The sequence below is a fragment of the Cyprinus carpio genome, chromosome A13 (assembly GCF_018340385.1).
Source record: "Cyprinus carpio isolate SPL01 chromosome A13, ASM1834038v1, whole genome shotgun sequence".
NCBI lineage: Eukaryota > Metazoa > Chordata > Actinopteri > Cypriniformes > Cyprinidae > Cyprinus > Cyprinus carpio.
The window spans coordinates 13,500,525-13,515,749 of record NC_056584.1 but is presented as its reverse complement, the minus strand read 5'-3'; the positions used below and the strand labels follow the sequence as shown (position 1 = coordinate 13,515,749).

The following is a 15,225-nucleotide window of genomic DNA, read 5'->3' as shown; positions in this document are numbered from 1 at the left end:
TAATAATAATAATAATAATAATAATAATTTAAAATAATAATTTAATTTAATTTAATAGATTTAGTGTAAAACCAAATGAATACAGATTTAGTTTTTTATTTTATTTTATTTTTTACTCTTTTTGGAGGACACTGCCATCTTCTGGTTAAAGATAAGGCACAGAAGGAGAGTGATTTTAGTACTGAATTTCATGGAAGCCACTGAATTAAATCATGGCATTTCATTCATTTTATTTATTTAAAGAAAGACCGAATACAGATTTGTACAGGTACGAGATCAGATTTGTTTGTATAAGGCAAACCTGAGAATTTCCCCCTTTGCAGTTTCATTGAGACAAATCTAAATGACCAAAAGCAGAAAAATAATTGTCTACAATGCTCACCCAGGCTGCATTCATTTGAGCAATACAGTATAACAATGTAAAATACAGTGAAAACTAATATTATGAAATATGCTGGTTTGGTGCTAAAAACATTTCTTGTTGTTATCAATATTACAGTTATGCTGCTTAATGTTGCTGCTTGTGTGTGTGTGTGTGTGTGTGTGTGTGTGTGTGTGTGTGTGTGTGTGTGTGTGTGTGTGTGTGTGTGGAAACGTGATCCATTTTTTGACGAGAAAGTTCAAATTAACAGCATTTATTTGAAATAGCATGGTCAGTGGTTTTTTGGTCAGTTTTAATCAGTTAATGCTTCCTTGCTGAATAAAAGTACTATTTTCTTTAAACAGTAGTGTATAATCATTATTTTGTGTGAAATGTGCATGCATTTACACAAAATCACCACACTAAATGCAGCTGCAATAAGGATTAGCCGTAATACTTAGAGGTCTGCAGCTGTCATATTCATGCTTATTACTTTTGCAGTGCAGTCTCATTCAGAATCCCACTTCCTGAGTAGCCTGCAACTCCACACTTACTGGCTGACCAGTAGGCTCACATGTCCCGCCCTCTTTGTTTGACCGCCTCTGCTACCCTGCACCCAATGCACTTAGCTGTTCCAGCGAGAGACATCTCCTCCCCACAACCCGCTAATGCAGCAAATGGTTGCACCTCACCTAATCAGCTCTCCTGGTACAATAATACCAGAAGAACACCAGCTCAGGGTGTAGACTTAACAGGGGTAAGTGTGTATTATTATGTTGCTGCAGCATCACTGAGTGATTCAGTTTCATTTTAAAGCAGAATAAAGTGCCTATAAGATGACAAAGCATGAGATGTTTGAATTCATGTTGTTATTAGCTCTACATGTTTACTGTACTGAAGTCTTAAGGCGTTTTGTCTGTTCAGTCGGAATGTGTAAACATTTCTTTCCATGTGAGGAGGGACAGTGGTGCAGGAAATAAGAGTCATATGATAGCCAGATCCTGATCAGCAGAAAACAACAGAAACATGTTGAGTTTGTGACTGAATCTGGGTGTAGGTCATCAACTGTATGCAGCAGTACGACAATCAGCTTTTATTTTCTGCAACATTTCAGTTAGTTATGAATAAATGACAATAGTTATGCTATTAGTTCAGTTAGACATATGGAAGTTATTTTAAATGTTAACCACCCATATATTGTCTTTATGTGTCCAGTGTATTCAGGGCTCACTGAGAAACAAGAACTTCATCTTTGCCCTGAAAGGGGTTGTGGAGCTGCAGTCATGTATTCCCCTCAGAGCCTCCACCGGTGGGGCATCACCCATAGTGAAAGTATGGAGCGTTTGGCCTACAGTCAAGGTAAGCTTCTAGAACTTAATATACTAAAACTATACAGAGTATATAAGTTATAGTTGTTTGGAACTGCAGACCTACCCTTTTGTAACTAGCTTAGGGTGGTGACACCCTGCTCTACAAGGAGAATAATCCTGACTCAGCACCAGTGAGGCGGTTGTCAGCATGTTGTTAGTGTTCATTTTAAAGGGCAAGTTTGAATTCATCAGTGTCAGAACTGTTAGAGTAACACTTGCACTTAATAAAAAGAAGTCACGTTTAATGTAAATAACTCTAAATTTATAGTGGGATTTTGACTGATTCCAGTGACTTGTATCTTTTTGAAAGAGTCATTGGTTTGTTTAGTGGCTCTTTCCACAGTTACGTCATTAAGTGTCGACACATTTACCTTTGTTCGGCAAATTTTTGCAAGCAAAATCCAGTAAATTTCAATAGGAATACACGTGGTCAGGAATATCAAATAACGGCGAAAAATTCCCAGTGCAGATTTTGCAACTACTTCGCAGTGTTGACCAACAGAAAGATGCTTGGTTTAAAAGAGACTTGTGTGAACTGTGTTATCCCTACACTTTTAACAAATGACAATTTTGCCCCAGACCACACTTTTTACATTAGTTGGTGGTGACCAGCGAGTCACTCAAACAATTTGTTAAAAAGACCAAAGCTGGGTCCGAAATCACATATTGTCTAGGTACTACATCTGGTTTGAAACATATTTTGTGACTGCTAAAAAAGTATGCTCTATCTATATAGTATATATAAAATTCAGACAAACTACATCTGCCAGGATCAACACCAGTTGCATTGCATCACAGCCATCACAACTCCTCTCCAACTGTGGCTTTATGGGATAGTATGTGCACACCATAATTGGCAGAAGTATTCATCCGGGTACTTTTCGCCTACTGTTTATGAATACTGTGAATGCCGACATTTCGCATAGTCCTAGTTTGATTAAAGTTTAATTTATTTAAATTTGCATGCTAATAAATCTACCTCAAAGAGAGACTTCATTTAAGAGGTTTTCTTAAATTTTGTCTTTGAAAAAGGGATGCAGTCACTCACCAGAGAGAGACATGAATGAGTGTTTTTTTATAATTTATAATTACCCCATACTTGCTCCCATTAATACAATAAACCATAATAATCTAAGAGCTATTATGTGTTGTTAAGACTGTTAGCCAGTGATTATTTCAGAATTTTCTAAATGAAATACTATGGAAATAATAGTCCAGGACAATGTTGCATACAAGCAGTAGAGGGTAGTATACTCTTCCACTGAATTACGTGTTTTTTTTATCGTTATGACACCACCCCTTTGCTGCAGACGGATCGTGAAGGAGTGCTCGGGTGTAAACAAATCTACAATCTAGACATTTGTTCTCAAGAGATACCATGATCATATGAATGGAAATCATACGTCGCCTTTGGGCGTTGACAAGGACCATCACTGAGGAAAGCGCTTGAATTACGTCGTTAACTGTTTATCAATGCCGCTCAACACATCACCGCCGTGGTTGTTAGGTGAAGCGTCATCCTAAACTGTAGGATATTCTCGTTAACGATGGCGACACCTGCAGAACAGGACCTTGTGTTGGCAGAAGCAGAGAGCAACAAAGAGAGAGCGCAAATGTTCGGTATCCTCAGATTGCAGGAGGATAAATCGGCCGCCGGTGAGAAAGTGAGCGCCGCTGCCATGAAATCTGGAGACGGGAGATGGCAGGCGCCCATATTCGCGTTAGCCAGAAAAGCGTCAGAAACATTCTCGGGTGGCATTCACGTCTTGCCCAAAGTGACAGAGCCAAAAACATCGCCTTTTTCCGAAGAATGGGGTGCCAAGGGTAGGTTATGGATAACATTAAAGCCCGTAGCTGAGGTTGGGATTCAGTTGTTCAGATTCAGATCCTACGTGTATGGCAAGCCGTGTTAACATTTATTGCTTAAAACTAACGATAATCTGTTTTGTTTCTAGTACTTATTTTTAATGGCTAGTAATAATAATAATAATAATAATAATAATAATAATATATATATATATATATATATATATATATATATATATATATATATATATATATATATATATATATATAATTCTGATTAATATCTATTCATTCAGTTGTTTTTGTTATTATATATCCATTTGCCACTAGTCAGTATCCCAATAGTGTGCCATGAATCTAGGCCATTATTGCTGGTAACAAATTGCACTTTTTTTTGCAATTGAATTCAGTTTGGATCAGTTATGTATCAACTTTACACTTTTGATTAGAAGGCCTATAGTAGTATAATTATTGCTAATAGCTATTACATTTTTAATAGTACCTCTGACTATTCAAATAGTTATGTGTTCCGATTGTTAATAGTAACATTTTAAATCTTACTGGTGAGATTTTAATTGAACTATGAAGTATACATTCAGATTAATCATAACAAAACACAACCAAAAAAAGCAAGTGTGATCACTTGTCATTTTTAAAACTGTCTCTAAGTTCTAAAGAATAAGTACTAGTGTGTAATGGATAGTTAATGGCAAACTTAAAAAATATACTATTCATGTGCTGAATAATATTTACTAGTAAATGTTAGTAACAGAAATACATACTAGTTACATTAGTTTTAAGAAATTTGTTAAAATGGCTTGCCATGCTACATTTTCTGCATGATGTCATAATGGTATGATGTCATGAATAGTGTGCCTTGTTGGTTTGTATTCATTTGTGAATCTAATAAATCTTGGTGTTTTAAGACTACAAAGCACCAGTTCATTCATACAGTTACTGTAAATTCAATAATAGTTACTGAAAAAAAAGGAGAAATGAAAAACATATTAAGTTATTTACTCCAGAAGTCTGATAGAAAAAGGCCTCATTCATATAATAATATCCAAATAAATTGGAAATGGGAACCAACCGACATAAGTGGGAAGTAGAGTACCACAGTGTCAGTATACTTGCTAGACAGAGCCTGTCTGAATATGTTTGCATAACGGTTATTGTTTAGCCTGATGGTGAAAACAGGGTCCAGTGTATATAATTTGTGCAGTATTTGTTGTTGAAACACAAAACAAAAAAGCGAAATGCTGCTGTTAAAGACTGGTGAATGACAGTACAGACAAAACCAGTGAAAGCGCTTTAAGGGGTTTGTTAAAATTTAAACTCAGCCATGCAAAGTGTGGTCACATGCTAGTTCTAAGGAAACAGCCAGAGGTTAAAGTGCTGTGATGAGTTTAGTTTGATTGTTGATATTCATTTTCATGTTCTTCTACTGTAAGAACTTGATTTCATCGATAATGCTATAATTTTTGGATAAAGTAGTCTGTGGGTTTTGTGTCTTCCAGCCTTTCGAGATCCAATGGCAATGGAACGAGCAAACTTGCTTAATATGGCTAAGCTCAGCATTAAAGGCCTGATCGAGTCGGCTCTGAGCTTTGGACGAACTCTGGACTCTGACTATCCGCCTCTGCAACAGTTCTTTGTTGTCATGGAGCACTGCCTGAAGCACGGTCTCAAAGGTACAGTATGTTCAACCATCACCAAACAGCCAGCCACAGAGAACCATCTGTTAACAACAACTGTTATACAAAACATCATAATCATTCAAAGTTAATATATGCTTGTTTTTTTGGTAGAATAGCTGATTTGGTGTTAAACATTCTCTGTTTTCAATATCTCTTATATATTTCCTATAGGCATATGTTAGTGTTATTCTTATGCATCAGACAGACTGTTATGCCATGCTTTTTATAGGAAAATAAAATGAGGAAATGCTTTTATTAATCATTCTCAGATGACAGATCATCTGAAGTTCTTGTCCAGTGAGCCAGTGCTGCAACAAAATTTGAATACTATTTTGAGTGTTTCATCGAAGCATTTGCATACTCTGTATTATATACAGTGACCCTGAGTTGTTTAACAAACACGTTTGTCTCCATCTCCCAGTGAAGAAATCGTTTCTTGGATACAACAAGTCATTGTGGGGGCCTCTGGAGATGGTTGAGAAGCTCTGCCCAGAAGCAGGCGAAATCGCAGCCAGTGTACGAGACCTTCCCGGCCTTAAGTATGTTAAATATACACATATAAATATACACATGCTTTCTCACAGTTATTCTTCAGTGCATTGAATGTAACATTCAGAATAGGGAAGTGCAAATTTCAGTTCTAGTTCCCTGACAAAACTGAAACTTGCAACTGCAAGTAAAGACTATTTTCAGATTTATGCATATCACTATCTGTCTGACTCTCTATTTTTTGTCTATCTATCTATCTATCTATCTATCTATCTATCTATCTATCTATCTATCTATCTATCTATCTATCTATCTATCATTTTTAAATCATTAGGACACCTCTGGGCAGAGCCAGAGCATGGCTAAGGCTGGCATTGATGCAGAAGAAATTAGCAGATTACCTACGTCTCCTCATCACCAGGAAAGATATACTTAGGTTAGTATTTTCCCTTCCAGTACCTGTCATTCATTCATTCTTCTTTTGTCACAACAGTTGTGGTGAAGAATTAGTTATTAGAGAAGTGATAAAATGTGTCTGAGACAAACTAGTGTTTCCTGCTCAGGTCATCAGAGTGCAGTGAACAGTGCTCGCTAGAGGATGTGCATCACTTGTAGCCATCTAAAGAAGTCTTTCTGCTGCTATTGTCTGATATTTAAAATATACATTAGCATTCAAAAGTCTGTGGCCAGTAAGACTTTTCAGATGACTTTGAAAGAGGTCTCTTATGCTCACTAAGGTTCAATTTATTTAATGAACATTAAAAACAGTATTATTGTGAAGTATTACATTTTATAAGAACTGTTTTCAGTTGTAATATATTTTAAAATGTAATTTATTCCTGTGATGGGAAAGCTATATTGGATTACTGCAGTCTTCAGGGTCACATGATCCTTCAGAAATCATTCTAATTGGCTGCTTTGTTTCTTTGTTTTTTGTTTGTTTATTCAGAATTTACATGATCAGTGTACAGTGTGCTTTCCTAAAGGAAACAGAAATACAATCATTTAACAGCTGGTCTTTAAAATATTGTATGACATGAGTTTTGCTTCAAATAAACTATAGAAACAACTGATGATAAAATAAACATAAATAAACAACCCCCCCCCCCCCCCCCCCCCCCCCCCCCCCCCCCCCCCAAAAAAAAAGATTTAATAATTTAAATAAATAGGTAAAATAATAATAATAATGATAATAATAAGAAACATTTCTTATAATTATTATTAATGTTGAAAACATTTGTGCGGCTTAATATTTTTGTGGAAATCATAAAAAAAAAAATTTTCAGGATTCTTTGATGAATAGAAAGTTCTTGGTGAATAAAAGTGTTAATTTAAAAAATAAAACCGTATTGACCCTAAATATTTAAATGATACTAGGGATGTAACAATTCACTCAACTCACGATTTGATTTGATTCACGATTTTGATTTCGCAATTCGATTTTCTCAAAAATTTTGTTTTACAAAATAAGATTGAAGACATTATACAGTAAATGAAAAGTTGTCGTTTTATTAGGCTACTGCTGCATGTTTCTTTGTAAAAATGAAAATATAACAAAACTAAATGGAAATTTAGTAATCATGATCCAAATAAAGATGCAGCATTAGTAGTTTTTTATCTAAATTAGACTGTACAGTTTCGAAATTTGAAGCAAAAACAGAATGGTCTGACTTTAGTTTTGTGAAACTATACTACATAAAACATATCTGAATGAAACAGCAGACAAGCGGAACGAGATGCAGATTCACTCTTTCACAGCAGGTGGCGCTTATGACAGCAATGATAGTGTTTCCTGGGTTACCGCTTGTGAACGCTACATTAATGTGCATTTTAAGAGGCAAGATGAAAAGAAAATACCACTTAGACTTTTCTAAAGACAGTCAGTTCCCCTCAGAGATACATATACATATAAACTTCTACTCCAGTAATAACTGATAAATGTCAAAGCATTTGTGTGTGTGTGCATTTGCAGTGAGTTCTATGAGAACTCGGCAGTGATGCTGGAGGAGGAGGGAGCCGTCATCGTTGGTCTCCTGGTGGGACTTAACGTCATAGATGCCAACTTATGTGTGAAGGGCGAGGACCTCGATACACAAGTATGAGTGTTGTGTATTGGCCATTTTTAATAACCTGCCATCAAGCGTCTGTCTGAGAATTATTAATGCATTGTATTGGAATCTACAGGTTGGTGTGATAGACTTCTCCATGTACTTGAAAAATGACATTGATGATGACTACAGAAGTGAAGAAAGGTAGAAAGTACACTTGGACAATAATTGATTACATTAAATCATTATAATTACCTTGACGTATTATGCTGTTCAAATAACTTCTATCATGAATATATTTTGAATAGAAATGGACAAATTTCAGCTATCTTGGATCAGAAGAACTATGTTGAAGAATTAAATAGGCAGCTGAAGTAAGTTCATGCTCTTTCTGAAGCTTTTGGGATATATTTAGGATGAGTGATTGTGGCTTTTAAAAACAGATCGATCTACCAAAGCAAAACAAAAATATTAATATTAATGAATATTAACTAAAACCAAAACTCTTGTCGTGGTCAAAGTTCTACAGTTCAAGGCTTACAGGGACGTGTGGAGTCCTTAGAAAAATCCAACTCCAAACTCATCGAAGAGGTACGGTTTGATTTCAGAACAATAAGTCTCATCTGTGAAATAGAAATATTCTATACTAACTTGTTGCTGTCATCTTTTTTTATTGCAGTTGGCAATAGCGAAAAACAACATAATTAAATTACAGGAAGAGAACCACCAACTCAGAACAGAAAATTCAGTCATTCTTATGAAAGCACAACAGCGTCTTGAGGTATTGTTGAGTGTTTTTTTTTTTTTGTGTGTGTGTGTGTGTTTATATTTATGTGTTTGCATGTACGTTTAAAGCAATAAAAAATATTGCAAAAGTGTGAAAAATGTGATCTATAAAATATTTACATTTTTAAAAAAAGTCTGTTACTTTTTCCCCAACACCCATTTGCTTTCTGAACCCTAGTTTTACGTGATAATAATTGTAGGATTTCATAAATCAATGTGCAAGCCAAGTACAATATTCAGTATATATTATAATACTGTACTCTATTCAGATTGCAGAAGGAGATTTGAACTGTGAGCTTGACACGTACAAGCAGTCAAGGCAGGGCCTGGATGAAATGTACAATGAGGCAAGACGCCAACTCAAAGAGGAATGTCAACTCAGGCAGGTCTGTGTTAATATAAAAAAGGAACCTGCTATTCAGATTGTGCAGTGGCACTTAGAGGAGGTCAAACCTGTTTTTGAATTTATCTGTGCTCAAGATGTGGAGAACGAGCTGGTTGTGCAGGTGAGCATGAAGCAGGAGATGGAAATGGCCATGAAACTGTTAGAAAAGGACATCCATGAAAAGCAAGACACTCTGATTGGACTTCGGCACCAATTAGATGAAGTTAAAGCCATCAATGTGGAGATGTACCAAAAAATGCAGGTAAAACATCTTTTGTTACGTGTTCTTCACAATTTGTGGTTAAAATATGTTGTAATCAAGCTATTTAATCATCAACAGTCTTCAGATGACAGCATGAGACAAAAAAATGACATGATCGCAAGGTTAGAGGAGAAGACCAATCAGATAACGGCGACTATGAAACAACTAGAACAAAGGTGAGAAGCAGTTCCTAATTTATTTAGAATCGTGTCGAGCATAAAGTTTAGTCATCGTACTCCTGAAGTTTTCATCTGACAGATGAAGAATGGAATAATGGTTGCTGAAATTCAGCTTTGCCTTCACAAGAATAAAATACATCCTAAAATTACAATAGAAAAAGTTATTTTTAATAGTAATAATATTTCAAAATATTAGTCTTTACTGTATTTTTGAACATATTAATACAAGAGACTTGAAAATTTTTACCGACCCCCAACTTTTGAATGCTAGTGTACCAGTGTAAATGCATTTCAGAATATGATACCTGCTTTTAAAGCCTAAATCAAATTAGTGTGCATTGATGGTGTCCAAACCATCAGTGCTTTTGTTTCATCAGTAGAATCAGTTTTCAGAGGGTCAAGAAGTGTCAGATACCTGATTGCATGCTTGTATTCTGATGGCACATTGAATGGCTTTCTCTCATCTAATCGCTCATCCTTTAGCATTTGTGTTTTTCTCTTGTGGTGACGTTGTGCTGAATCCACATGAATCATCCTTCCCTTTCTTCTGTTGATTTACCGCCATCGTATTTCTGATGTTTTATGACTGCACTGCTTAACAAGTTCTTAAAGCTTTGGGATGAATTTGAAATTCACTGATATTTACATCCTCTTTCCCTTTTTGTTCCCCTTTTCATTTTTTTTTTCTCATCTTCTCCATTCTTCTAATTCCATGTTTTTCCTCGATCAACAAATAGTGACAAAGACCTACTCAGCCAGACAAGAACTCTTGCTATGTCGTTTGTAAAATGCGCTAGCACAGACACCGAGCACCAATACAAACTTGTCAAAGATATTTCCTTCTGATATTAAGATAAATTTGCTCTTTGTTACTTAGAGCTAGTTGTGTGGCAATATGCAGTGTTCTTAAAAGTGATGAGTTGATCATTCTTCACTAGCCCCCTTTTAAGTTTTACTTGATGATGGCTACTGTTTTTCCACATACTATTTAGTGAGCAAATCTTTCATGTCGTTCTCTAGCGTAAATATTTACCTGTAACGTTTAACAGTCAAAGAAACCACAAATATGACGTGTCTTTTATCACAGCCTTCAATAAATTTGATGTTTTCAACTACTCGTGACTGTTTACTTTGTGAATTATTTGTCAAAAAAAACGTTAGAAAATCAAAGTAACCTCGACCCTTTTGAAATTGCCAACTCTTTTCAGCTTTCTGGCTTTTCCCGCAGCGCAACATTTCTGTCGTCTTGCTCTGTATTTGTTCCCGCTCTATTGTGGCTGCTGAATTATGGACATCTTTTATTTTGTTTTCCATTTGTTCCAATACATTCCCACCCATTCCATTACATTCAGAGCCGTAGTTTTACCCAGTTGGTTTGAATTACACCAGATTGCAGGATGCCGAGAGGGAACGTGCCTGTGCCGAAGACGGGATGCGCAAATTCAAGCAGGACTTCACAAACAAAGCTGACAGTCTCCTAAAGCAGATTGCCCAGAGAGAGAAACAAATGTAAGTTTTGCAACGGCTATGAAAGAGAATTAGAATTTTAGAGTTTGTATCAGAATATCCCATTAATGCTGGAGTGGAAAATAAGAAGTGGATTTTAATTGACACTTTTTGTTTAGGATTCAGCTGGAAACAGACTTGAAAATAGAGAGGGACTGGCGACAGACGTTACAGAATGAATTAGAAAGAGAACGAGAGACCATCACTCAACTCACTGCTGAAGCACAGCAAATCAACGGACTCAAAAAAGTACGATGAATTTCTCATCTCAACAATGCCGAGGGAGAGAAATATAATAACCATTAAGTCCATCTATATAAGGATTAATGTGTTTGTGTCATTTAAAAAGCTTCTTGCAGGATGTTTTTGTTGTGCGGAATGCTAAACATCCTGTCTTGGGCTCTGACGTGTCCTTGTGTCTTATCAGGAGTTTCACAGGTTGCAGGATGAGAATACGCAGCTGAAGGGAATTTGTGAAGAGCAGGAACAGGCGCTGGAGGAGCTGGGCTGCAAACTCAGCGAGTATGCAGGATTTATATACAAGTGCCATTTGGGAGCCTTCAAATCATGTTATTCTTTTACTGATACACACATTTTTCTTCTTTAGGTCAAAGTTGAAAATTGAAGATATAAAAGAAGCCAACAAAGCACTTCAGGTTTGAAACACTGTTTGAGATAAACAGAAAAGTACCTGGAACATGTGTGTGGACATGTATTGAGTATTGAGTTTCTTGAGTAATTTAACTTGTTCATATTAAAAAACAATTGATTTCAGGGTGGACAGGTTTGGCTGAAGGACAAAGATGCTACGCATTGCAAGCTTTGTGAGAAGGAATTTTCAATCTCCAGGAGAAAGGTCAGAACCAAACTGCTACGCTGTAATACACAGTGGTCTCTTTCACAGCTTGCTGTCAAATCTCACACATCCACACAAATTCAGATGCTCTAAATAAAGAAATTCACTGGCACAAAGACCGTGCTGGATTGAAGACTTGAAAACATTTCTAAATGAGGATTAGATGGTGCCTGAATTAAAGACTTGAGTTGGCAAGTGGTTCTCTGTACTTTTGAAGTCGGCATGAAATGAAAACTTTTCTAAATTACTGTGAAGGGTCTATCATTTATACGTGTTAAATTTTTTGGGGACATCCCAATATTTAATTAAAATGTCATTGCTTGATCCTCCAGTGAAACGACAGACTTCTTTCTGGTGACGCACGCCAGACCTCTTCAAACATTTTAAGTTGTGTTCCAATTCAGAGGCTGCATCCTTCGAAGGCTGCATTCCAAGTCAGAATGCGTCACAGTGGTGCGACAAAGCTGTCCCATTTCAAAGTCTCAAATACCACCTTGAATTGAGTTCTTTTTTTCCCGATCTATGAAGGATGTAATGCGGCCTTGTCTAAACAGATGACAGGACTTTCAAAATGGCAGATTACATAACTTTTAAATGTTAATATTTGGTGTTAACTTACTCAAATATCTAATGAAACAAATGAAAAAAAAAAAAAAAAAAAAAAAATTTTAAAGCGGTTGACATATCTTACCAAGATGTGATTTTATTGGTAGTTTATTCTTTTTTTAAGTATATAATGGACCAAGGTGAACATAATTAGACAGGTTGTGAACCCTGGTTTGTTTTCAGACAGTTGAATATTACTTTCATAAAAGTCCTTGCACTCGTCAAATGGGGTTGTCATAGTTGCTAGGCAATAAGAACAATCTTCTGTAGGCTAGACTTTTCCATTTAACAACGTTCAGTTCAACCTTTGTGGACTTCTAAGGATGCAGCCCCTGAATTGATAGCTTTCAGTCACGTGACCGACTCGAAGACCTGGAGGGCAAAACATTCATAGAACTGCAGCACAATCCTATCAATTTTCCATCTGTTTCACAACCGCAAATATTTAGATCACCTCTCAAAAGAATAAAACAAAAGTATATGAACAAAATGCAAGTTTTGGCCATTTGCAATCCATATTAAGCACCAGCGGTAATATTTAAATTATTAAACAGTGCGACAAACATTGTAAAAACACTTAAAACAGTAATATTAAAAGATCAAATTCAGTAATCACTATATAAATGAAGCATAGTTTACATAGGCAAGCAGATGAGGAGGGAATATGAACGCAATCCACTTAATGGTTCAGTGTTTTCCTTATAATGGTTTTCTATGGAAAACCATTTAATGTGAAACTTTGCACATTGTGTTTATATTCTGGGTTCATATGCTTGCCTGTACAAAATAAACATAATCAATAAGGTGTTTACTGAATTTCACCTTTGTAATATCTGCGTTTTACTACATTACTACTTAATGCAAACTGCATAAAAATAACTGGCGGTCAGTGGAGCAAAGCTTTGTTTTGCCCTCCAGGTGGGCGTTCTATGTGTGTGACGTCACGTGAAAACTATCAGTTGGGACACGGATTTAAAGGGGTCACATGATGTTTCTAAAAAGAACATTATTTTGTGTATTTGGTGTAATGAAATGGATTTATGCAGTTTTAGTTAAAAAGAAAAAACACATTATTTTCCACATACTGTACATTATTTTATCTCCTCTATGCCGTGTTAGAACGAGCTGTTTTAGCGGGGTGTGGTTGACTCTTAACTTTTATAAAGAACATCTCTTTGGATTTGAAACTTTAGTCTTTGCAACTTCACAGATCTTCTTTATGCACCAAGAGCTTTTAACACTCCAAAGAGAAAGGAAAAATTTAAATCGAATCATACGACCCCTTTAGTCTGCCTAAACCCCACCCCTTCTCATACAATTAACTGCAAGCTGATATTCATATCTGCATCCATGCCAAGCATTTTTTTTTCTATTTTGATAATCTATTTCACTTGGATGTATGTCATAATACAGGAAAAAATATCTGTTACTACTTCTGTTTTATCTTTAAATGGGACCTTACTCTAAAAAATTCTGATTCATAGATTTAACTCCCATGAAAAACAACTAAAAGGAAATGATGGGATCCCAAAATATCAGTTGTGAAGATTCCACAGAGTCATTTAGAGTCCGATCCAAACCTAAAGACAACAGGCCCTTTAACTGAAAGCTCTTTTCCTTGTCTTTGTTTGAACAGCACCACTGCAGGAACTGTGGGGAGATCTTCTGCAAGGCCTGCTCGGATAATGAGCTGCCGCTTCCCGCTTCTCCCAAACCCGTGAGAGTCTGCGACACCTGCCACGCTCTGCTCCTCCAGCGCTGCTCCTCCAATGCCACGTAAGATAGAAATGACAGCACATCGTAACAAGGGCCAAAATCAGCTTTAACTCACAGACTGTGCTGTCCCGCATCGTCAAAGTGACCAAAATGGATGCACCCGTTTCTCTGTGTTTGAAGTTTACATTTCATAGGATAAAGCCTGTTGCCTCAGAGAAGACTTAATGGCACTTGTGCAGATGGCCAATGCAGTGTTTGTCACAGAGTGTGCAATGAAAGAAATGAGTTTACATATGAATTAATGACTGAGTGCCTCCATCTGGGCTGCAAGTAGACTGATGTAGATTATTTATACAGTACTAGTACAACACTCCCATGCATTGTATACTTTTGATATGTAAGGGTGAACAGGTTTCATTCCTCAAGATTCAGAAGTTAGCAAATGCAGTTACTTTAAGGGATATCACTTCTTGAGCAATTATATTTCAAATTCAGCTGAAATACATAACCTTACATTCATATGTGCCTGCCCTGTATAACAAGCCAAACTGACAAATAAGGATTTGAAATGTTTCCCTGAATCTAGATGGGCAAAAACTGTATGTATATACAAGTAAAATGTTGTCAGTGTTGCTTGAGAATGACTGAGGTGGATTCAGGTCAAAAAGCACAGAAACAATGTTCTGAATATGGTCTTAGGTTTCTTGTCTGCAAACGGTATTGTTTCACAATTGCAGATTTACCTTGGTATAGAAATGGAACACTACTCATTTTGAGTATTTGTGCTAATGTTTGTCAGGATAATTACTCAAAATACAAATGTTGACTTAAATGTGAAGTTTATGTATGAAACTATACATAGCTTTAAACCACTAAAGTTGATTATACTTCCACTTCTCGTGTGATGGATTTTAGCATTGTGCTGCAGTACACACACTATCGTTCAAAGGTTTGGGGTCAGTACAATTAGTTTTGTTTGTTTTGAAAGAAATTGCTTTATTCAGCAAATACGCGTTAACTCTTCTAAGTAAACCTAAGTTGCTTCAGTCCAGTAATCGTTCATCTTGATAATATAATATTGTAAATATAAAAGTTAATGTTATGGTTAATTTATAAAAATCAGTAATGATTTCCTTTTACCTGCTTGTACACACACTA

At 36.1% G+C, this 15,225-nt stretch overlaps 1 protein-coding gene across 3 annotated transcripts; it reads left to right on the top strand.

Annotated features, from left to right (window-relative positions):
• The first annotated feature begins 974 nt into the window (after positions 1-974).
• Positions 975-14,960, top strand: rufy2 (RUN and FYVE domain containing 2). Of its 3 annotated transcripts, XM_042768865.1 has the most exons (19): positions 975-1,118; positions 1,577-1,720; positions 5,055-5,228; positions 5,656-5,773; positions 6,058-6,159; positions 7,696-7,819; positions 7,908-7,975; positions 8,080-8,145; positions 8,293-8,362; positions 8,451-8,552; positions 8,827-8,943; positions 9,037-9,204; positions 9,283-9,380; positions 10,773-10,892; positions 11,009-11,138; positions 11,317-11,411; positions 11,497-11,545; positions 11,665-11,745; positions 13,988-14,960. In XM_042768865.1, exons 2-19 carry the CDS (start codon positions 1,645-1,647, stop codon positions 14,129-14,131), a joined length of 1,902 nt encoding a protein of 633 aa, XP_042624799.1. In that variant the 5' UTR covers positions 975-1,118; positions 1,577-1,644; the 3' UTR covers positions 14,132-14,960. The 3 variants fall into 3 exon arrangements, with proteins under 3 accessions (XP_042624799.1, XP_042624798.1, XP_042624800.1); XM_042768864.1 differs by lacking the exons at positions 975-1,118; positions 1,577-1,720 and adding an exon at positions 2,994-3,555; XM_042768866.1 differs by lacking the exons at positions 975-1,118; positions 1,577-1,720; positions 10,773-10,892; ... (3 more) ...; positions 11,665-11,745; positions 13,988-14,960 and adding exons at positions 2,997-3,555; positions 10,121-10,500.
• The last annotated feature ends 265 nt before the right edge of the window (positions 14,961-15,225 follow it).

What these genes read in the sequence shown, in the direction of transcription:
- rufy2 (XM_042768864.1), top strand. Translation starts at nt 3,279, where the DNA reads ATGGCGACACCTGCAGAACAGGACCTTGTGTTGGCAGAAGCAGAGAGC. An exon ending in AGGAATGTCAACTCAGGCAG is followed by an intron (nt 8,944 to 9,036) that starts GTCTGTGTTAAT and finishes ATCTGTGCTCAA; the next exon opens with GATGTGGAGAACGAGCTGGT. An exon ending in AAGCCAACAAAGCACTTCAG is followed by an intron (nt 11,546 to 11,664) that starts GTTTGAAACACT and finishes AATTGATTTCAG; the next exon opens with GGTGGACAGGTTTGGCTGAA.